Raw genomic sequence first — 23,266 nt, 5'->3', positions numbered from 1 at the left:
TTCTGAGCCTTGGTTGTGTCATTTATAAAATGAGAATAGCAATGCCAGGCCAAGCTGCTTGTCACAGGCCCTTCTGTGAGAAGGAGCGTCCTCCCTGGCAGATCTCTGGGCTTGCAGGAGCCTTTGGTGCATGGGTCGGGTGCAGCCTGTGGTGGCCCTGAGGGCAGCCCCATCTTGCTCTGCACCTCCAGGGTGGGGTGAGCCTTTGGAGTTCTCTGCCAGCTTAAGGACGGGGGTGGCAAAGGTGCCATCCCCCTGGGGAGCTGCCTAAGCTGTGCCACTCCAGGGCCCCTGCCCAGAGCCACTGTTCCTCCCGCCCTCAGATGAAGGATTTGCAGTATCACTGTGTCATCCACGACGCCTGGATCGGCATGAGTCACGTGGTGCAGCTTCGGGCCCAGGAGGAGTTTCAGCAAGGATCATGGAGCCAGTGGAGCCCCGAGGTCAAAGGCATCCCTTGGATAGGTACTGTGGTGGGTGCGGAGGAAGAAAGGGATGTTTCAGCTTTGTTACTCTATTCATTGTCTATTGTGATGTGACAGGTCATCTCAAAACTAATGGCTTAAAATGGCAACCATTTATCTCCTTGAGATTCTGAGAATAAGTCAGCTAAGCAGCCCTTCTGCGGGGCTCGCCTGGATCTCTAACACAGTTGCCATCGGGTCTGGCTGGTCCGAGGTGGCTTCACTCACACGTCTGAGGGTGGTGCTGGCTGGTGGCCGGAAGCCTGGGTTCTCCCCGTGGCTTCTCACCTTCGGGGAGCCAGCCCAAACTCAGGGCAGGCGATGTGGGGAATCGCTCCACAACTGAATGGAGGAGCCGTAAAGAATTGTTGGTATATTTAATCTATGACTCCTTTTAGTGCTTTTGGTTTTTAAAAAGATTATTAAGGTAATAATAATTACCTTTTTTTTTTTTTTTTTTTTGAGACAGAGTCTCACTCTGTTGCCCGGGCTAGAGTGAGTGCCGTGGCACCAGCCTAGCTCACAACAACCTCAAACTCCTGGACTGAAGCAATCCTTCTGCCTCAGCCTCCTGAGTGGCTGGGACTACAGGCATCCACCACCATGCCCGGCTAGTTTTTTTCTATGTATTTTTAGTTGTCCAGCTAAGTTCTTTGTATTTTTTTAGTAGAGACAGGGTCTCACTCTTGCTCAGGCTGGTCTCGAACGCCTGAGCTCAAACAATCCACCCACCTTGGCCTCCCAGAGTGCTAGGATTAAAGGCGTGAGCCACCGCGCCCGGCCAATAATTACCTTTTGAGGATGATGATGATTATTATTAAGAGACAGGGTTTCACTCTGTCACCCAGGCTGGAGTGCAGTGGTGTCATCATAGCTCATTGTAGCCTTGAACTCCTGGGCTCAAGCGATCCTCTCGCCTCAGCCTCCTGAGTAGCTGGGACTACAGGCATGCGCCACCACACCTGGTTGTTCCTTGTGTTCTTATTGTAGAATGGCTTCCAGCCTCACTGCAGGGTCAAATCTCTCTAGCCTTGTGTGTGGCATAGTTGAACCAAATTAATCATTCTTATATACTTGGCAATTAAAAAAGAGAGTAAGATATCCATTTATTGAGTATGGCTAGAAAGGAAAAGGTAGAAATGACATCAGTCTCATCCCCACCTCTGCCACTTTCTCCCAGCCTGGGCCCCAGGGAGAAGACTTACATAGAGGCTGCACATTCTTCCCCCAGATTGGATGGTGTGGTATGATGGCTCTTCCTCCTCCCTGGCTTTGTACTGTGGGGTCCTTGTCCCTTGTCTTTCCTGTGCTGGAGGGAGCCAGAGGAGTGGGCTTGGGGCTTAGCGTGTCTTCCTAGCTGGATGCATACACTATTAAGCGCAGGCTCAGATCTTTGTTGGTACTTTCCCCATTCATCAAGAGCAGGAGAGGCCAGGCACGGTGGCTCACGCCTGTAATCCTAGCACTCTGGGAGGCCGAGGTGGGTGGATTGTTTGAGCTCAGGAGTTCGAGACCAGCCTGAGCAAGAGCGTGACCCCGTCTCTACTAAAAATAGAAAGAAATTAGCTGGACAACTAAAAATATATAGAAAAATTAGCCGGGCATGGTGGTGCATGCCTGTAGTCCCAGCTACTTGGGAGGCTGAGGCAGAAGGATTGCTTGAGCCCAGGAGTTTGAGGTTGCTGTGAGCTAGGCTGACGCCACAGCACTCACTCTAGCCCTGGCGACAGAGTGAGACTCTGTCTAAAAAGAAAAAAAAAAAAAATAAATAAAATAGCAGGAGACAGCTTTCTATTGGACCCTCTTTTCAAAAGCTTATTTCCTGCTAAGACCTGGACAAGAAGGTGAGGGCCTAACTACTATATCTTACTTGGGGAGACCATTTAAATAGATCAGTATATCCTTCAGGGTAGATTGTGTTGACCTGTCCATGGTTTTCTTTGATTTGTATACACTTTGAGCCCAAGCACACTCATTATCTGAATGCTGAACATCAGTATGGTCTTGGGTGCCTTTGCAAAGGGCAAAAAAATCAGCTTTAACATCGCGCAGAGGATATGTTCCAGATACATGCTAACACTAGTTTTACCTTTTATCCCAGCCACTTAGTTTAAATAGCCATAAGCAACTTTAAGGACTCCCATTTTGTTAGAAAGTTTCTTCTTTTAAAAAAATTTTAATTGTAGTAAAATATACATAACATTTACCATTTACACTATTTTTAAGTGTAAAGTTGTGGGGCATTAAGTACATTCACATTGCTGTGCGACCATCACCAATTTCCTTCTTCAGAACTTTTTTCATCTTGCAAAACTGAAACTCTGAATCTGTTAAACAACAACTCCTCATTCACTCACCCCTTCCCCCAGGCCCTGGCAACTGCCATTCTATTCTTTGTGTCTATGAGTTTGACTACTCTGGGTTCTTCAAATACGTGGAATCAGACAGTATTTTTCTTCTGGAGACTGGCTTGTTTCACTTAGCATAGTGTCTTCTTCAAGGTTCATAAGGTTCATTCATATTTTAACACGTCAGAATTTCCTCCCTTTTTTTTTTTTTTGGAGATCGAGTCTCACTCTGTCACATGGGCTAGAGTGCAGTGGTGTCATCATAGCTCACTGCAACCTCAAACTCCTGGGCTCAAGCGATCCTCCTGCCTTAGCCTCGTGAGTAGCTGGAACTATAGACATATACCACTATGCCTGGCCAATTTTTCTATTTTTTGTAGAGACAGGGTCTTGCTCTTGCTCAGGCTGATTTTGAACTCTTAAACTCTTGGCCTCAAGCAATCCTTCTGCCTTGGCCTCCCAAAGTGCTAGGATTACAGGCGCCAGCCACTACACCTGGCCAGAATTACCTCCCTTTTTAAGGCTGAGTAATATTCCATTGCACACAGATATATCCATCAATAGACACTAGAGTTGCTTCTACCTTTTGGTTATTGTGAATAATGCTGCTATGAGCATGGCTGTGCAAATAGCTGTTCAAGTTCCTGTTTTCAGTTCTTTTGTGTATATACCAGAAGTATAATTCTATTTTTAATGTTTTGAGGAACTGCCATACGGTTTTCCACAGTAGTTGCACTATTTTACATTCACACCAGAATGTATAAGGGTTCTGATGTCTCCATATCCTTGCCAACACTTATTATTTTCTGTTTTTGTTTTTGTTTCTTTTTTTTTTTTTGAGACAAAGTCTTGCTCTTTTGCCCTGGCTAGAGTGCTGTGGCGTCAGCCTAGCTCACAGCAACCTCAAACTCCTGGGTTTAAGCAATCCTTCTGCCTCAGCCTCCTGAGTAGCTGAGACTACAGGCATGCGCCACCATGCCTGGCTAATTTTTTTTTCTATATATTTTTAGTTATCCAGATAATTTCTTTCTATTTTTTAGTGGAGATGGGGTCTTGCTCTTGCTCAGACTGGTCTCGAACTCCTGAGCTCAAACGATCCTCCCGCCTTGGCCTCCCAGAGTGCTAGGATTACAGGCGTGAGCCACCGCACCTGGCCTTGTTTTTGTTTCTTGATAATAGTTATCTAAATGGATGTGAAGTGTTACCTCATTGTGATTTTGATTTGCATTTCCCTAATGATCAATGATGTTGAGCATCTTTTCATGCGTTTATTGGCCATTTGTAGATCTTCTTTGGAGAAATATCTATTCATCTATTCTTTCTTGTGTGAATTCAAGTCTGGCCTCCTGGACCTTTGCTCTGTCCGCTGGGGTAACCTATGACATGTCTCCTAGTTTGTTCTCTGAATTCTTGTGGAGTTCCTGGAGGATCTGCATCTGCTTGAGCTCCTCTTCCCAGGCTGTTGTTTGATTGGTTTGTGGATTTCTCAATTGTGGGTTTCTCAATCTGGTCTCAATTGTAGATGCCCCTCTTTAAATTGCTGACGTCTTCCCTCTAGTGGAAGATGGTGTAGTGGGGGCTGTCTGGTCAGCACTGGGTACAGTCTCCCTTTTTCAGCCTCGGGTCACTGTGTTTCTGTGACCTGTTGGAGTGGCCACGTGAGCTCAGACAGAGCATTTGGCTTCTGTTCTCACATAAGCGGCTGGAGAATGAGCTCTCCATCCTATACGTGTGTGGTTCGGGGCAGGGGAAATCTTCAAAACCCCAGTGGTGAGTATGACCAAGAAAGAAACCTGCTGGTCCCCTCTCTGCTGAGGGCAGAGCAAGGGGAACTTGGGATGATTTTGATGCAAGAGGGATTTAGGCTGGAAATTGGGAAACAGTTCTGGAAAATACGGGAGAGGTTAGAACACTAGGTGAGGTGTGTTTTACTGACAGTGGAGTTGTCCAGCTGGTTGCGACATGTCAGTGCACTAGATACTGTACCAATGGGCTTCCCGACCCCAGGGCCCTTCAGTTCTCAAAGCCCAGACAGACAGGATGCCCCTACCTCCCAGCCTAGGTGTACGGGTGGTGACCTCTGGGAGACAGAGGTCACGGGAAGCACACTGGACCTGGGAATTGGGTTGTATGACATTGGTGAAGTTCCTTCACCTCTCAGAGACTCAGTCTTGTCATCTGTAAAGTAGGGATGATATGACCCATCTTGTCGCCTTCAGAGAGTTTTTGTGGGCCTGATGACATGATAAAGCGTACTGCAAATGTAAGAGGATTAGCAATTACAGGCCATGTTGGTTTTGGGGATGAGGAGAGTGGGGCTATGGGAATCCCAGAATTGCTAGCCTAGATGCCATCCTGGGCCCCCTGAGTTGGAACCTGGAGGGGAAGCGGAGTGGGTAGTTTGAGAAAGCTTCCTGGTGATTTTAGTATGTGCTGAGGGCCAGGAAGAGGAGCGCCCCATTGTAACGTAGCACAGTAAGGCTGTGGAACAGGCAGTTCGTCGGGACAGTTTAGAGAAAGCAGGAAAAGCTTCATGGAGGAAGTGACAACTGAGTTGTGTCTCAAAGGATGTGTAGGAGTGTCCCAGATAGATAATAGGGCTTGTGGGCTGAGAGAACAGCAGGTGCAGAGGCATGGCGCTGTGCAAGGCGGGGTGACGGGGGCTGCGCGCTGAGGCTGGGGCACAGGTGTGTGCATGGGAGGTCCGAGTGGGGCAGGTGGAGGCCAGCCTCGGTGGGCCCCTGTAGGAATGGGGTGGAGGGCTGTGGAGAGGGTCTCGGGAGCCTGGACTTCAGCAGGTGCTGCCCCCTTGAGGCTGGGGCCTCAGCACAGCCTTCTGTTTGAAGGCTAGAGCCCAGAGTCACACCATCGTGGGGTCCCTGCTTCCGCCAGCAAGGCCAGGTCACTGTTGTTGGCAACTGTGGCAGTGGTTCATTGAAATTGTGCAGGGCAGGAAAGACAGGCCGGTGCCCTTAAGAAGCAGAGGTTACCTGTGCACAGGGCAGCTTTCTCCCTAGGAGTTCTCCCTGATTGTGCTGCCATTGAGTCTGGGGGCCCCCAAGGACCCCTTTACAAAGACAGTGAGGGGCAAAGTGACTGGGAAAAGCCCATTAGGCATAAGGGGGTTAGTTTTTACTCCTTATAAATAATCCCTTTAACTCCCTCTAGTATTCCCCAAGGATGGAATTATACCGATTGGAGGAGGTGCTAGAGGTTTGCATTTGCACCTGAGGGGGTGCCCTGAAGCCAGGGCTGGGGACCCTCCAGGTGGGGAAGGGGGAGGTCCCTTGGCCTAGGTCTCTGCAGCTCCTTATTATCTTCTAAACTCCTTCAGCCGTCCATTCTGGGGGACTTTGTTTTATTCCTCTCCTCAGCACCCCCAAGTGGGACGTTTTGTGGTAAAAGTGTCTTGGTCACACATTTCTGGAGCAGCCTTGCAGTGTTCACCCCTCCATGTGACATCCACTGTTTTCTGCAGCTTTCTTTAACTTCCCAGTCCACTGGGGGCCCCGCCCACCTCCACCGTGTCACCTCCCACTTCGTACCACTTTGTGTGGGGCACTAGCTCTGGAGTCAGGCAGCCTTGGATCTAGTCACTGGCCTGCCCCTTACTAGCATGACCTTGGGGAAGTGCCTATCTGAGCCTCCGTTTGCTTATTTGTCTCTCAGCCAAGTCCTAACCAGGCCCGACCCTGCTTAGCTCCCGAGATCAGACGAGATTGGGTGCGTTTAGGGTGGTATGGCCGTGGACTGCTTATTTGTCAAGTGGGAATAATAATGGCTGCTTCAAAACCCCACCACAACCAAAACCCTTGCCCCATAGAGTAGTGAGGTTTCAACAAGATGGGGAAGGCTTAGCACAGAGCCTGGTGCATGGTAAATGTGTGGGAAATGCCAGCATGACTATTTTTCACCCATGTCTCCTGCCGAGCCCGCCTCTTGAGCTCTGGATTCGTATCTTCTCTCGGCCCAGACTTCTGCCCAGGTCCTCCCTCCTATGCCACATACTCTGTCGGCATGACCCGAACGCAGCACATTGCCACTCCTCCCAAACCGCCCTGCTGCCTGAGCCAGGAGCCTGGACATCATGACAAATATCTCAAAAATCTTAGTTCAGGCTTTTGTCACGTCTCAGTGGACGCTTACAGTCAGCACTCCTAACTGATCTCCTGCCGTTGCTGTGCACACACCCTGTTTCCTCCACGCCACTGCTACAGGCATCTTTCTAAATCACAAGCCTGCCTCCGTCGCTCCCACCGACAGCCGTGTCTCCCGTGGTTTTCCAGGTGAAGCCCGAGCTCCTGAGCCTGGTGCAGAGGGCCTTCTGGGCTCTGCACCTCTCCCTCATGCCTGGCCTCCCACACGTGCCTCTCTCCCTCCACTGTACCGTCCTGGCCAGCACCTTGGAGGATGTGCCCTCCGTCCTTGTGCCATCCATCTGGGGCACTCCGCTCTTGCTTCCCTGCTCATCCCTGTGTCACCTCCTCCCACATCCTCCCCTCTGCCTGCCTGACCTCCCTGTGCCTAGCTCAGAGGTTCCCAGACATTGGGATTTCACAGGCCTGTAAAATTTCAGAGAGAATTCCAGGGACCAATTAAGGTTGCCAACTTTTTTTTTTTTTTTGAGACAGAGTCTCACTCTGTTGCCCGGCCTAGAGTGCTGTGGTGTCAGCCTAGCTCACAGCAACCTCAAACTCCTGGGCTCAAGCGACCCTTCTGTCTCAGCCTCCCGAGGAGCTGGGACTATAGGTGCACACCACCACGCCTGGCTAATTTTTCTATTTTTAGTAGAGATAGGGTCTCACTCTCACTCAGCTCAGTTAGGAGCTGTTCTCCAACCCTGGAGCTCAAGCAATCCTCCCACCTCAGCCTCCCAGAGTGCTAGGATTATAGATGTGAGCCACCGGGCCTGGCCCAAGGTTGCCAACTTTTAGTTTTACTAAGTAAGGCCATATGACTTAAAAAGTAAGTGAAAAATAGCAATTGCCATTTACCACCACCATTATTTCATAAAAGAAAGTGTGCTTTAACCCCCCAAAACGTGGAAGGTCATCATCTCAGGATAATGGACACTGGCAGCCGTACGCCACGGGGCGCACCCGCAGCCGTTTCCGTGTGCTTCTCCTTTGGCCTCAGACCAGTAGACTTCTCTCTGCAGACCGTCCTGGACCAGACCAGTGCGTGTCTGCTGGAGGTGATTCATTTTCCCTCAGAAGACCCTTGGCTCCTCAGTGAGGTTCATTTATTTACTTTGTGCCTGAGTGGAGGGGCAGGGACTAGCTCTGGTCGGTGGTTTAGAGGCTGTGGAGAAGGGCGTGAAGAAGGGTCAGCTTGCTCAGGGTGGAAGGAGCTGCCTGGCGCTGCTCCTGCGGCTCCCATGGTCTTTCCTCCCCTCTGCCTGTGAGTGTCTGGCTTTGTGGTTTATTCTCACTTTAACCCTGGAAATCTGAGCCACCAGAGGTTACACGTCATTCCCTGGACCACATGTGTGTTGGTGGTCAGCACTGAGGGTAGAAACCTTTCTTCCTGAAGCATATCTCTGAGTTTGGGGAGCCTTTTAAAAACCCGGATGACTGGGTCCCATCCCCAGGATTCTGAGGCCACAGGTCTGGGGTGGGGCCTGGAAGGCTCGAGGTGATGCCAAATGTGGCTGGGTTTGGGAAACTCTGGGCTAAACGACCATCCATGGTCCCTCATATTTTCTATTTAGTTTTGCTCCCATCTCCTGGTTTTAGCTTTCATACTAGTGCCCCCACACCCTCTGGTCACCCCTCAGTCATGCCCTGCTGTAAGTCTAACGGTTCTCTGCTAGGCTGGGCTGGGAGGAGCACAAAGGAATGAGAAACTGGGTTTCTTCCATGAATTCTTGGTTCAATTCTGGTCATATTTGCTGTGTGACCCTGGACAGGTTGCTTGCCCTCTCTGGGCCTCTGTTTCATCTCTGTATAATGAGGAGGGAAGATGTGTTCTTACACCCCCCTAGTGCTGTGGTGTGTGGTTTTCTTCCTTCCTGGGGATGGTGTATTCCCGCTGGAAATTCTCTCCCGAGCAGAAGAAACAAGACCACCCTATCTTCCACCCCCTTGCTAGTCCTTCCTGATCCTGGCTCAGGGAGGCTTGTCATGTTTGTGTAAGCCATTTCTGTGGTATTTTAGACTTCTTAATGGAAAAATGATGAACTGACAAGAAAATATTTTGAAATCCACAGCGTTCCACCCATTGCCTGTCACGGTCTGGCTTCTGGCCCCTCGGGGCCTGGCTCTCACTTGGCTACTTGGCCTCCTCTGGCCAGAAACCCTCTTTGGGGGTTTCTGCAGAAATGCTGTTCCCACGAAGGGGAGGGACACAGCCCTTCTCCTGCAAGGTGTACTAAACCCATCCAGGCGGATGAAAATGGTACTGTTTGTTGTACATTTTTTTTTTTTTTTTTGAGACAGAGTCTCACTTTGTTGCCCGGGCTAGAGTGAGTGCCATGGCGTCAGCCTAGCTCACAGCAACCTCAAACTCCTGGGCTCAAGCGATCCTACTGCCTCAGCCTCCCGAGTAGCTGGGACTACAGGCACGCGCCACCATGCCCGGCTAATTTTTTTCTATATATATTTTAGTTGTCCATATAATTTCTTTCTATTTTTAGTAGAGACGGGGTCTCGCTCTTGCTCAGGCTGGTCTCGAACTCCTGACCTTGAGCGATCCACCCGTCTCGGCCTCCCAGAGTGCTAGGATTACAGGCGTGAGCCACCGCTCCCGGCCTTGTTGTATATTTTTTATTGCAAGAAGGTGCATAGAAGGAAGTCAGAATGTTAATAGTGCTTATATCTGCTGATGTCTACCCTTCCATTTATTTCTTCCTGTGTATGAATGTATGGTATTATGATATATATGTATATCCTATAAATAATTATATAAATATGTTTCTTTAGAAACTGTGGATCAAACTACATGGACTTTTTCTTTTTTCTTTTTTTCTTTTTTTTTTTGAGACAGAGTCTCGCTCTGTTGCCCGGGCTAGAGTGCTGTGGCGTCAGCCTAGCTCACAGCAACCTCAAACTCCTGGACTCAAGCGATCCTCCTGCCTCAGCCTCCCGAGTAGCTGGGACTACAGGCATGCGCCACCATGCCTGGCTAATTTTTCTACGTATATATTTTTAGCTGTCCATATAATTTCTTTCTATTCAAGAGCGAGGTCTCGCTCTTGCTCAGGCTGGTCTCGAACTCCTGATCTCAAGCGATCCTCCCACCTTGGCCTCCCAGAGTGCTAGGATTACAGGCGTGAGCCACCACGCCCAACGTATGGACTTTTTCTTATTTTGCATTTTTCATACAACATTATATCTTATCTTTAATGTTTTTCTAAACTATTTTTAAAGGGTGTTGTGTAATATGGCTGTGTCATAATTTATATAGCTAGTCTCTTATGGTTGGATATTTGGTAATTCCAGGTTCTTTTAAATAACATTGTGCGAACTTTTTTCTGCTTCTGAAGCCCATTAGACAGGACTCCAGGGTCCATGAATCACTAATAACAACCCTTCCTTCTATCCGCAGAATCCAGCAGTCCTCCGGCGCAGGCCAAGGTGTCCACCTGCACTCAGGTGAGCTCACGTTCTTAGAAAAGGGTCAGAGAAGCAGCCCCTAGCGGTTAGGAGTGTGTGGGTTGGTGCCAGACAGAATTTGGTTGAAATGCCAGCTCTGTCACTTACTAGAAGTGTGGCCATGGATGAATTGCTTGTCCTTTTCAAGCCTCAGTGAAAGGGGACGAGAGCAGTTCTCCTGTCCCAGTACTATCAAGTGTGAAGCAGCGCTGGCCTGGTGCACGGAACTGCCCTGCGTCCAGAGGCTGCTGTTTCATCTCTGAGCTTTCTGGACACCACTAACGGCTTAGCTTGAGACCCAGATTCAGTCCATCCGAATCCCTCCCCTGTGGACTCCTGGGTGTCATAATGTATTGGAAAGAGGATTACCTCTGAAGCTGCTTAACAAATTATTTGAGTAATCCAATTTCCCATCCAACTATATCTTCTCCTGTTGTCCTTAATTCCCTAAATGCTAAGCTGGGAGGCACAGCCACTTCTGAAGCTGGGCAGCACAGGGAAAGGAGCCCGGGACTCCTGAACCTTAACCGTGTTTGAGGTAGGACTGTCTGGGCACCTGCAGGAACAGCTGCAGGGAGAGCCCACGCCTGTGGGGCTGGAGAGCTCCCAACACAGCTTCTAGGGGAACTGACCCTGATGGAGGATTAGCCATGCCCTGCTAAACTATGAGCACTGCATTTGCTATTTTTTTTTTTTCTTTTTTTGAGACAGGGTCTTGCTCTGTCTCCCAGGCTAGAGTGCAGTGGTGTCATCGAAGCTCACTGCAACCTCAGACTCCTGGGCTCAAGCAGTCCTGTCTCAGCCTCCCAAGTAGCTGGGACTACAGATGTGCACCACCATGCCTGGCTAATTTTTCTATTTTTCGTAGAGACAGGGTCTTCCTCAGGCTGGTCTCGAACTCCTGGCCTTAAGCAATCCTCCCGCTTCGGCCTCCCAAAGTGCTAGGATTATAGGTGTGAGTCACTGCACCTGGCCTCATTTGCTATTTCATTCAATCTTCATGTTAACCTGACAAGGGAGCAGAACTGAGGCCCACAAGGGTTAAGAAATCTGGCCAAGGTCATATAGCAAGTGGTGAAGCGAGGATTCCAGTCGGTGCTTTAACTGTAAGCACCAGATCCACAAAGACAGCTGCTGCTCCAGTGTATGCGTTGAGTATTTCTTCTGTGCAGGGTGCTGGGTCCTTGCCGGAGAGGCAGTTACAAAGGAATCCCCACTTTAAGCAGGCACGCTGTGGATACAAATAATGCACATATTAGTGGAAAGTTGAGGGAGACAAAGGTCAGATGCTGAGAGGTTCATGAGGTGGAGAAAAGAATGCCTTGGGGGGAGCTCTGAGGAGGAGGTGACTCCTGAATTGGGTCTGATGGTGGTGGAATCTGCAGAAACAGGCTCATGGTGAGGAATGTCTCTTTTAGGCACCTACTACTACTACTGAGGATGATAATATTCTCTCCGGAGACTCGGCAAATGCAACAAGCCTCCCAGGTAAGGACTGGATATTTTTGTACTCCTGTGGTCTGAGGGACTCAAGACTTGTGTCTTCAGAAAGTCCTTTCTTATTTGGACAGGCTGGCAGAGGATCAATGGCAGAAATGTTCTTTTATTCCTTTATATGTTGAAGTTGGAGGAAGTTTGTTGAAGTTAGCTAAGGTACAGTGAAGAGACCATAGGAAGAGCGGGACAAATCAGTGAAGTATTTCATAACTGGCCCACAGTGCAAATGCACATGCTGCGAACAAAATCAATGGAGTCTGAAATGGAATACCCGTTGAGGGAAGTCTTTGTTTTGGGAGCCCTTGATTTCAACGCTTCTGATTCTCCATACCTGCAAGACCAGGAAAACGTACCAACATTTGAAATCCAGAACAATCCCAGGTCCTGTGTTTGTTTTGCTGGATATAGGGGACTCGTGGCATCCAGATTCCAGAGGTTCTTGAGCAGCTCCATCTGATAGTTCTTGGGCTTTGTGGGGAAGTCCTTGGCCTCATTCCCCTTCCGGGCAGATTCCTGCCTGCACCTGATGCTGGCTGCCGTGCTGCACCTTCCCAGGTGCAGAGCCCTAGCGGGGAGCAGTGCACCTATGGAGGACCTGCTAGATACCTGGAGCTGAGCTCTGCGCAGCTGGGGACTCAGAGTGAATGAAAGCCACCCCTGCGCTCAAGGAGGCCCCAGTCCAGTGGGCAGCTCTGCCCAAGAGTAAATCAGTAACTGTAACTAGGAGCAGGCTGTGAGATGGGCCAAAAGGGAGGAGGCGTAGATACAGTGAGTAGAGCTTAGAGACTTGAGAGAACATACCCAGCGGGGCAATCACAGGAAGCTCCTGGAGGAGGTGCCATTTAAAATGGACCTTGAATGGTACGGGCAGGATGGCAGGAGGTTGGGAGTTTAGAGGCTGCCATGGAGGAGAGGGACCCTCGTGTCTTCTCTGCCCACCCTCACTGATGACCTCATCCAGCTCCGTGTCTTCAAAGGCCACCTATGGGCTGATGACTCCCGAATTTCTGTCTCCATCCTGACCTTTCCACTAACACCCAGACTCCGGTGTTCAGCTGCCTCGTCAGCATACGGGATACCCACCAGAGACCTCAAACTTGACACGTCTAACAGAGGACGCTCGATGCCTCTGCCCCTCTCCCACCCAGATCTGTTCTTCTCCATCTTCCCCACGTCTGGTCCCACATTCGCCGGGTTGCTCAGGCGCGGTGAACCCTGCTTCCTCTCCTACCCCTCATCCCATGGCCGGTCTCTCGGCAGCTCCTGTCAGCTGTACCTCGAGACATGTCCAGAAGCTGACCACTTCTCACCACCTCCAGCACCTGAGCCAGCCACTGCTGTCTGGCACCCTGCAGGGCTTCTGGAGCTGCCACCTGGTCTACTGGCTTATAGTCTTAACCCCCAACCGACTATTTTCCAACCAGCACCCAGTGTGACCTTTAAAACACAAATGCAAGTTCTCTCTGGCTCAGTGCCATCTCCCCTGGTCTCCCTGAGGAGCCCTAGCAGAGCCAGGTAGTTCCCTGTCTTTAGACTTCACCTCTCCATTCTCCTCTCGTAGCTCTGCTCCAGCTGCTGCACTCCTTGCCCCTGCACACACACTCTGCCCCAGGGCCTTTGCACTTGCTGCTTGCGCTGCCTGGACACTCCTCCTCTGACCTCCACTTGGCCAGCTCCTTCTTACCACTCGGGTCTCTGCTCAAATGTCCCCTTCTCAGGGAGCTCTTTCCTGAGGACAAAAACCAAAACCAAAAAACCACATTTATTTGTCTCCCTTGATTAGAATGTATGATCCAGGAGGAAAGGAACTTTTCGGCCATGCTTTCCTCTGTATCCTTGAGGCTTAGAACAAAGCCTGGTTCATGAAAGAAACTCAATAAATATTTGTTGAATGAAGGAAAAAATATAAAAGATGATGAAATATTAATAAATGAGCAAGCCAAGTACACTGCTTTCATTGCACAGCTGCTTCTATCAAGAGACATGGGACACAGTCGGAGAGACCTGTCCTTGCGGTCAATGCCCACTCACCATCTGGGCTCATCATGATGCCTCCAGTGGGCTTCTGAAATGGTGACTGGCAGGTGCCTCTTCATCCACAGTGGAAACCATTTGGGGTAGAAGAGCCTGAATCCTGGGTCCATACGACTGTGGCTATTGCATTCCCAACAGGAGGAGGGAACGATGGCTCTGCTTAGACGTACCCTCTGTCCAGTCCAGGGTCTCTGGCAGTTGTAGGAAGGGTCTTTCTGTGGGAAGACATGACTGCTTGTGGAGCTAGTTTGTTCTTTCCTCCATTCAGTAAAATATTTTTCAGAGCCTGCTTTGTGTTAGGCACTGTGTGAGCAGCTGGGAGTATAACAGTGAAAAGATACATGTGGTCCCACTTTCAGGGAGCTCAGTCTGGAGGTGGAACTGGAGAATTAACCAGGAGGGGCACTTACACAGCTTGGAGCGTGGTCACTTCTCAAAGGAAGTGACATTACCTCATCTGACACCCAAAGACCATGTAGGGACTGGACAGCACAGGGGTGCAGCAAAGGTGGGAAGAGCGTTCTGGAGAGAAGAGGGAACATGTGTGGAAAGCCCTGGAGGAAAGAGAACACAGCATGTTGGAGAACCCAGTGAAGTTCACATGGCTGGGACTTGAGTGCCAGGTGGGGGGACAGGCAAGAGATGACACCCCAATGGGGAAAACTGCTTCCAAATACTTTATTTAAAGCATCTGAGCCTCTCTGGCATCGTCCTCAATGGAGCTGCCATCAAGGAGGTCCCCAAAGCCTTCTGTTTCTTGTACCCCCTCTGTGTCTTGAGCGGGTAGGTGGAATGCCACCAGAGAAACCACTCTGAAAGTGAGTGGGAGTCTGTGGCTGGCCGAGCTTGAGGTGTATTTCTTGCCAAGTGGTGGGGTCTGTCAGATTATGCTGGGGGTGGCTCTTCTAGAGTTGGCTTTGGCCAGAAAACTGTTAAGCTTGTCAGGTGGCCTGTTGGTTGGCACAGCTGTTTCCTCTTCCAGGGGTAAGGGTCTTCTGAGGCTTTTGACAGCACCAGCTAAGTGTTTTTTTCCTCCTCCTTCTCGTTTTCCTCCTGATTTTCCTCCTATTCATTTTTTCTCCACTATCTTTTTTTTTTTTTTTTTTTAACCTAGTGCAAGATTCTTCTTCGGCACCACTGCCCACGTTCCTGGTGGCTGGAGGAAGCCTGGCCTTCGGGACGCTCCTCTGCATTGGCATTGTCCTGAGGTGAGACGGGTCCCGGGGCGGGCCCTGTGGTGTTCTCTTCTTTCCTCTGCCCATCAGTCATCAGAAATTTACGGAGCATTCATTCATTCAACAGATGAGTGCACACACCATGGCACACAGGCCACCTACTGTGAGGCCAAGCCCTGTCTTAGGTGCTGTCAGAGACAAGGGTGGACAGGATAGATACAGTCTCAGGAGGAAGCCAGACACGAAGAGGTAATTACTGGTGTGGTGAGAGCTACAAAAAGAGCATCCCATGGTAAGGCAAACTGACGTAGCACTAAGGAGGAGGAGAAAGAAGAGGGTTATAGGAGAGAAGCATAGTATGTAACATGGTTGAGGGTGTATGTGTGCGTGTGTGTGTGTGTGTGTGTATGCACATGCATGTGTGTATGCATAGCAGTATGGGGGAGGCCTGGGGCAGGAAATAGCAGAGAAGTGGGTTGGAGCCAGGTCATGGGAGGTTTTGAAAGAGACTGGAAGGGTTTTAGGCCTTCTCTTGAGCATAAAGAGTGCCTGTTGGAGGGTTCTAGGAAGAACCTGGTCAGGTTTGCAGTTTTAAAAGATCCCTCTCCATGCAGTTTGGAGAGCAGATGGGAGAGCTAAAATGGACGTGGCAGCCCAGCCTCTGGGCAAGGGACCACAGGAGCCTGTTGTAGAGTGGTGGCAATGGGCTGGAGAGCCATGAAGGATTGAAGGTGTATTTTAGAAGTAGAACTGACAGGATTTGATGATGGATTAGATGAAGAGGATGGAGAAGGAGGAGTCAGGGTGATCCTCAAGTTTCTGGCTTCAGCACCTGGGCGATGGTGGTGTCATTCACTGAGAGCGGAAACACCAGGGAGAATACACATCTGTGTGGAAAACACCACTGCACTTTGGGACCTACTGAGTTTGAGGTGCTTGTGAGAACGTCAAGTGGGCATGTTTGGAAGACAATTCAGGTTGTCACCAGCATGTAGATAGTAATTAGAGCCACGGGAGAGGATGGGGATAGGGTTGACGACAGGGGCCTGCAGAAACCCAACATTGGAAAGTTGTGTGGAGGAGGAGTGGCCTGCGGGGCTGGAGAAGGACCAGGGGACGCTGGGGTTGTGACAACCAGAGGGAAGAGTATGCGTGAAACACTGAACTAACACCATAGGCTCTGGGATCCCAAAATGAACATGACCTTTCCTCCCTTCCAAGGGCCACATACTAGAATGATTAAAGTACCATGTGAGAAGCCCCACAACAGAGGTATGTATGTACACAGTTAAATCTAAGGTGGCTGGCAAGACCTCCTTGGGAATATGCATGTCTCAGTCCATGTAGAATTAAAAGAGTGACCTTTGAATGTTCTGCCCTAGTGCTCCCTTCCAGCCGTGGTTAGGAAATACTCTTTCAGGCTGAGTTGGCGCCCTGGCCACTGTCTCATTGTGCCCATTTCATCCTCATCTCCCGCTCTCCATTTGGTCTTTGGTTTTGTCGTTCATTCCCAAGCTTGCAGAAGAGTTAGTCAGCTGTGTCCCCAAGGAGCAGGCAATAATGAAACTTTCAAGTGTTCATGATTTTACTGCGGGAACTTGCAATTTTGCAGAAGCTGAAGCCCTAAAATAAATCAGCCTGGGCCCTTTGGGCAGTGGTTAATCCTGATGATAATACGAGTGGAGGGGAAACTGCACTCTGTCCTTCCTTTCTTCTTACCTCGTGTGTGACTTGCAAGAGACTCCTGCTGGTGATTGTGGGAGTTGGTCTTTGAGGGTCTTTGGGAAGGGGGAGTAAGACCTCGGCCTCTGGGCAGAGAGCTTACTGCACGTTAGCTCGCTGGATCCTTCCAGTGGCCCTCGTTAGCTTGACTATCCATGGTGGTTGGGGTTGGAAGATTAGTAAGATGGCAATTTAAATTGGGTTCAGGGTTGCTCTCACTTTGGTTTTTCAATAAAGTAGTGAACAAGCCGTCCAAAGGGTGTGCAGAAGATAAGATTCCTAATGAGTGAAGGTAGCTCCTTGGAGGAAGCAAAATCTTTTGGCCAGAGAGGGGCCATGTCGGCATTCAGGGGCCTACCCCTTGCCTGCTAACCCTATTTCTACAGTATTAGGGCTTCAACATGCCTTTCTCATAATCCACCATACACCCTGTAGAGTAGATATGATTTCTGTTTGACAGATGAGGAAACTGAAGCTGAAAGAGGTTGAGTGATTACAGTTAGGAAGGGTAAGGCCAAGATTCAAACCTAAAGCTCATGCTCTTTGGATAGGGCCTTAGGGGACATCTAGTCAAATTCTTTCACTTTATAAATGAGAAAACAGCCCCAAGAGGTAAAATGACTTGCTTGCCCAAGGACAAGTGAGAGCCAGGACTGGAACACATGCTCTGACAGTCCCTGCCCATGGTACTATCTGCTGTTGGCTAGAGGTGGGCCCAGCTGGTCCTATCAGTTCACCACTGGCCTTTAATGAGCAGTGCCATCTTGGTGTGCTATTAACCACTAACTGAGAAGTATTAGGCTGCAAACAGACCTAGGTGGCTAATCTGCTGATGATGCCTGGACACTGGCTGGTTGCTAAACAACCAGAGTCCCTGCAGGCACAGATAGGGCGAGTGCCCTGCACTGAGAACATATTAGTAATTTATTTCCTAGCTGGGTGAGTTTCCATTTTCTTCTGTGTAAGGCAAATTTATTTGGAAAGAGGCTGGTTATTTCAAGTGATGAAAAACTCCTCTACTCCCCAAATCTCTCCCGTCAAGAAAAGAGTATAGATGTAGAGATACTGTGGGGGTCTGGGAGTACTAAAGTGGCTGAACCACGGTGGCCGCTGGGATGGTTACATTTACAATAGGTAGATTGTGAGAGGCAGGTGGACATTCATCCTGCCAGTTGATGATACCATATTTTTACTTTGAGCACATTTATTTTGTGTCCCAAACACATTTTCCTAAATATTTTTCCAGCAACATCAGTGACAATTTATAAAAATTTAAATGTGCTGTTGAAAAAAGCATGCCGTCTTGTTAAGTGGATGTTATAACTTACAGGGGCCAATTTTTCCCACCCTATTCCTGCCCCCCCCCCCAATTCTATTTTATGCTCTCAGGCACTGGGAAAATAGGATTCTCCTAGCAGAGAATTATTTTTCTACAAATGTATCTAGCATATGCATATTTTTCATTAAGTGAGGACTTCCTATGTATATGCTTATGATTTAAAAATCGTTTTGTATTCAATGTAGTGTCTGATTCCAATATTTTAAAATCAGAGATTTTCTACCTCCACACCTGGGGCAAAGGGGCTTTCATGGTGTCCTGGGCCATGGAAGTGGCTGGGTGCAGGGGGTACTCTCTGTGGCCTTTGGGGAGGAGACTCATATTTTTTAACAAAAGTGAGCTGTTACGAGTATTTTAAAAAGCTTCTTTTAGCTACAGAACTTTTTCTTTAAACAAAAATGTTTGAAGCCCAAATATGTAAAACAGATAAAAGGCGGAGGTCAAGGTGCAAATGAAGTCCATAGCTCAGCTGTTTCTTCCTTCTACCTGCCCCGTGTCCTCTCCTGCCCCCAGCCCTGCTCACGCTCACCCATGCCACCGGGTGTGGCCACCCCCAGGCTGGCTGGTTTCAAAGGCCCTTTTGAGCTTAGTGATTTTCAGAACGGGTTTCATTCTCTCTTCAAAATATTTCAAAAGGAAAGCTCTGGTTACCTATCTAGTTGCTCTGACAAAACTGAGGACAGTGATTGCTCTCATTTTGGTTAAATAAGGTCAACAGGGACTTAAAAAAAAACATATATATGGTGTGTATATATATATGATATATGATTATTACAGGTGATTTGCTAACTACTGACAAATAGAAAGAAGAAAAAAATCGTATGTTATCCAAAGTTATCTACTATTAATTTTAAAAATGTAAATGTGATCAAAGTCTAACAAACACACGGGAGAGTGGACGTGCCAGGCATATACAGCGCTATGAATTTCCACAAAGTGAACAACCCACGCAGACCAAGGACACTTACTGTTGAAGTGAATTTCCTTTGAGTCTTTTTCCTCTGCCTAGTTTCTTGTTTGTACATAGCCACGATTATTCTGTCTCTACAATTCCGAATTCTACCTTTTAAATGTAGCACTATAACAAAAGTATTTTTCACATTATTACAAATTCTTTGTAAATCTCACTTTCATTCACTTCAGACTCCTGTATTAGGTAGATATAACAAGCCAACGTTGGGTATTTGGGCGTTGTTTTGCCTTTATAAACAACACTGTGTTGAACATCTTTGTGCATAAAGCTTTTCCCATAACTATGTTATTTCTTTAGGGCATACTCCCACAAGTGGAATTCCTAGGTCAGAGGGTCTGAGTTCTTTGGCATCCAGGGTGCAATGACTTTCTCCCCAGTCCTCTCACAGGGGAGGAGAATTCCACTCAAGGACTCCGCATAGCTCCAGTAAGCACCCCTGCTGGGCTCTCTTCCTACTGGTGTCCGAATGGTGCAGCTCTAAAGTAACATTCTGCAGATTTGTTTATCTCATTTTTTTATGCCCCAAAGGTCCAGCAGAATGTTTATTCCATTTGAATACCAGGCTGAAAGCCAATGGCGGATTTGGAGCCAACTATTAATTATTTATCATAACAAGGACAGGAATAGCCTGTCAATATGAAAAGGAACCCAAGGAAAATCCCCCAAATCGTGTTTTTAACATTGGTTTCCCCTCCTCCCTCACAGCCCTTCCTAGCGTAACTGGAGGTGAGGGGGCCTCCTTGCTCCCACTTTGGGTTTGTTGGAGGCAGTAGGTCGGCCTGGAAGTGGGAAGCAAGAGACGGGAGGTGAGGCTGGGCCCTGGCTGCCTGGCACCGTGAAGGGCCCTTCAGGAAGGGGACCTGGCGGTACCTTTGAAGATGCATATCACCGGCTCATCTTTGAGCTGTCAAGTGACTTTTCTTGGTTCCTGAGCCCTGGCTTTGGGCCCAGAGTGGAGCACTGTGAAGAAGCTGTGATCAGAGAGATGTCTATCTCCTTCCTGTGTAACATTGGCTTTCCTGGCAGATGAGTCAACTTGTGCCCAGTGGTGCCCACGGTTGAGTCTGCGAGGACTCACCAGCAGGGTGGGAGCAGACGCAGAGGCCTAGGGAGCGCTGGGGAGGACGGGAATACAAGAGGAACAGGAGGGCTGTGGGGTGAGCTGCCCCTTCCCTGCAAATTATCTGCCTCCTGCCAGCCTTAATCTGCCGAGAGGCCCATTTTCCTTCCCCACTAAAAGAATACTTTCTTCTTTCTCTTTTTTAAGTAAATGGATTGGGGACTGATGATGTGTACCTAATGGGCAACAGGACAAATTAAGGGGTGGTCAAGTGAGTTTTTGGTGCTATGAAGGGACACTCGTGGCCATGCATACCTTAGTTTCCTCACTTGTGAAGTGGACCAACAGTACATACCTATTTTCTTGGGGGTCAGGGTTTGAAACTCACCAACTCTCCAGAGTAGTGTGAAATCCCTGGTGATTAAAAAAAAAAAAAGCTGATGGGATAGTTATCACTCCTTTGAGCTGAAACCTGGGAGCTCCAGGCCACCAGGCCGCCAGCTGTCGGTGTTTTTCACTGTGGGTTCACACAGGGGGAACTAAACATCTGTGTGGTTTGTGTTTGTGTGTTTGTGTGAAGGCTCAAGAAGACGCTGCAGCTGCAGGCTCTGAAAGAAGGCAAGACGAGCATGCACCCCCAGTACTCTTTGGGGCAGCTGGTCCCTGAGAGGCCCAAGCCCACCCCAGGGCTTGTTCCTCTCATCTCCCCGCCGGTGTCCCCCAGCAGCCTTGGGTCTGACAACACCTTGAACCAGAGCCGACCAGATGCCAGGGACCCACGGAGCCCTTATGACATCAGCAATAGAGACTACTTCTTCCCCAGATAGCTGGCCATGTGGCACCTGGCAGGCTGGGTGTCAGGCATGCCGGACTGCGTGGGTGACGGAGCACAACCAGGCTTAGCAAAAGACACTTCTCACTGCCGTGCCAGCTCATCTCAGGGGTGTGGAGCCTTTGGCTTCACTGTTACAGAAGAGCTTTGCAGAAGGTTCTACCATGGATGAAAAATGACTCTGCTTCATCTGTTCAGAAGGAAGAGGTGGTTGAATTTCCAAACCTCCCTTCCCAAATGCCCTGCTTAAAGGTGTCAGAGTGAACTCAGGTCACCATGAGGACAGCCATGTCAAGACTCTGTTGGACACTCAGAGGGCAAAGCCTGGGAGGCCTCAGTGTGGAGAAGCTGGTCGCGCACCGCCAACACCTCTCCGCCAGCTGTACCCTCGGGCAGGTGGGACGGGTGTGTCCAGCCAGAGACTCCCCCAGTGGCCTAGCTCCTGGCCCACTGTGCCTGTTCATCTTCTGGCTCAAACTCTTGAAACCCAAGTGCCTTTGCAATTCCATTTTTCTAGGCCTAAGGATGGCTTTTACTTAAACCACAGAGGTGAGGGGGGAAGCAGCGCTCTCCTGCCTTTCTTCCCCACACTTGAAAAACAGCTGGGGGTGGGTGGGTGAATAATACAGTATCTCAGGGCCTGATGGTTTTAAATGGAATTATAATTAGTTCCTCCTTAGCATTTTGCTAAATGTGAATGATAATCCCAGGCATTTGCTGAATACAGAAGCTACTGTATTGGCTTTGGATCTCAGGACTTCTGGAGGAGACAAGCAGAGATGAGGCGGATGGGTCTCCATGGTCCCCTGTGGTGGGGGAGCCGAGGGGGCCGCGGCCTCTGGAAACCAAGGTTCTCTGTGCCCCCACCGCCCCCACAGGAGAGCGCGATGGACAGGGCTCCTGCCGGCGTGGAAATCAAACTGTTTCACTCCAGCTTTGTTTTTTCAACTGAACCTGAGTCACTAGGGAAGATAATGTGAAAAGCAAAAAGAACCCGGCAAGAATGTACTTCAATTTGGCTTTTAAAAAACTGCTGACTATTTTCTCTCCAGAGTGTGGAAGATCCAGTATTCGCTGGGTGTCGGTGTGTAAAAAACATAGTAACTTCGTTTAGCCCAAAACTGAAAAAGGAGGAGGAGAAAAAATATTTTTCCCTGCTAGAGAAGAGATACTGGTTTCATTCTGTATTTTGTTTTTGTCTTAAAAAGCGGAAAAATAGCCCGTGTCTTCTCCAGTCTAGGGGAAAGCAGCTGTGACTTCATAGCGCCCGGGCGGTTGCGAAGGAAAGGGTGTCTCGGTCCCCGCCGAGGTGCAGGGAAGCCTCCCACGAGTGCCAGGCAGGGTCCTAGAAACTCCCCACCTCTGACAGCCAGGGCCTCCTGTTGTCAGAGAGGAGGTTCATTTAAAAATCCCTTACCTCGGTGCCTTCCTCTTTTTGTTTTCCTGGAGTTTGATTCAGCTCAGCTACAAATGAAGCCCCAACGTCTAGCTGCGACATTGTGACTAACCACTTCAGCTGAATTTCTGGTTACCCAGACAGGTGCCCTCGAGTATTGGGGTATAGCCCAGTGTGGAGCTGTGATTAAACTCAGTCATGTAACCACGGACCCAAATTTTACCAGACCGCAAAACTTTTCTAGTGGTCTGCCCTTTCAGAAAAACCGCCACCACCCCCACACAGGTGCAAAAGGATGAAAACGACCATGTTTTATTTACTGTTTGCTGGGTTCAAGCTGTTGCTATCTTGAGCAAGTAGTGATTTTCAGATTTTCATTGCTGTCTTTGTACAGTTGAGACCCTGTTGCTGCTTCAGGCAACTCATCTTAAGTTGACAAAAGTTAGGCAGGTGTTTATGGTGGTTTTTTTTTTTTTTTTTTTCCTGTATAAAGTTTCTGGGACTTGAACAGCAAAAATGCTTGTTAAAGGGAAATATTACAAATGAGAATCTGCATGAGAAAGGGTGATTCTGTGCCCACGGTTCTTTAATTCTTTACACTGTTTTGCCCACATGTAATATTACCAAAGCCGGCAGAGCTGTGCTAGTGGAAGATGTGAAATCCAGATAGCTCATTATTGCCGAGAGCTAGGCAGCTTTGATCTCCAAATTGTTATTGCTTTCATTATTATTGTAACGGAACTGCCTTTTTTTTTTCTTTTTGTATTGAAGAAGGGTTTTTTTCCCCTTCATTTTTTATAAGCTAGTATAAATGAAGGAAATGTTTGTCCTCTG

At 48.8% G+C, this 23,266-nt stretch overlaps 1 protein-coding gene across 3 annotated transcripts in view; it reads left to right on the top strand.

Moving 5' to 3' along the window:
• IL6R (interleukin 6 receptor) overlaps positions 1-22,223 on the top strand; it is a 47,202-nt gene extending 24,979 nt beyond the window's left edge. The window contains exons 6-11 of one of the 3 annotated variants that reach the window (XR_011234582.1): positions 324-465; positions 10,358-10,404; positions 11,823-11,892; positions 15,050-15,143; positions 15,238-15,359; positions 20,785-20,846. Coding sequence is in view for 2 of the 3 variants with exons in the window: in XM_069480527.1 (XP_069336628.1) it covers positions 324-465; positions 10,358-10,404; positions 11,823-11,892; positions 15,050-15,143; positions 20,785-21,031 (600 nt within the window). In the remaining variant the exon portion in view is untranslated. Of the gene's footprint in view, positions 1-323; positions 466-10,357; positions 10,405-11,822; positions 11,893-15,049; positions 15,144-15,237; positions 18,191-20,784 lie in introns of those variants that run through there. The other 2 variants (XM_069480527.1, XM_069480528.1) reach the window with 2 other exon arrangements.
• Positions 22,224-23,266: the final 1,043 nt, after the last annotated feature.

Source organism: Eulemur rufifrons, chromosome 8 (genome assembly GCF_041146395.1).
Source record: "Eulemur rufifrons isolate Redbay chromosome 8, OSU_ERuf_1, whole genome shotgun sequence".
NCBI classification, from domain to species: domain Eukaryota; kingdom Metazoa; phylum Chordata; class Mammalia; order Primates; family Lemuridae; genus Eulemur; species Eulemur rufifrons.
The sequence above is the reverse complement of the archived record's forward strand: the minus strand, read 5'-3'. Positions and strand labels throughout refer to the sequence as shown.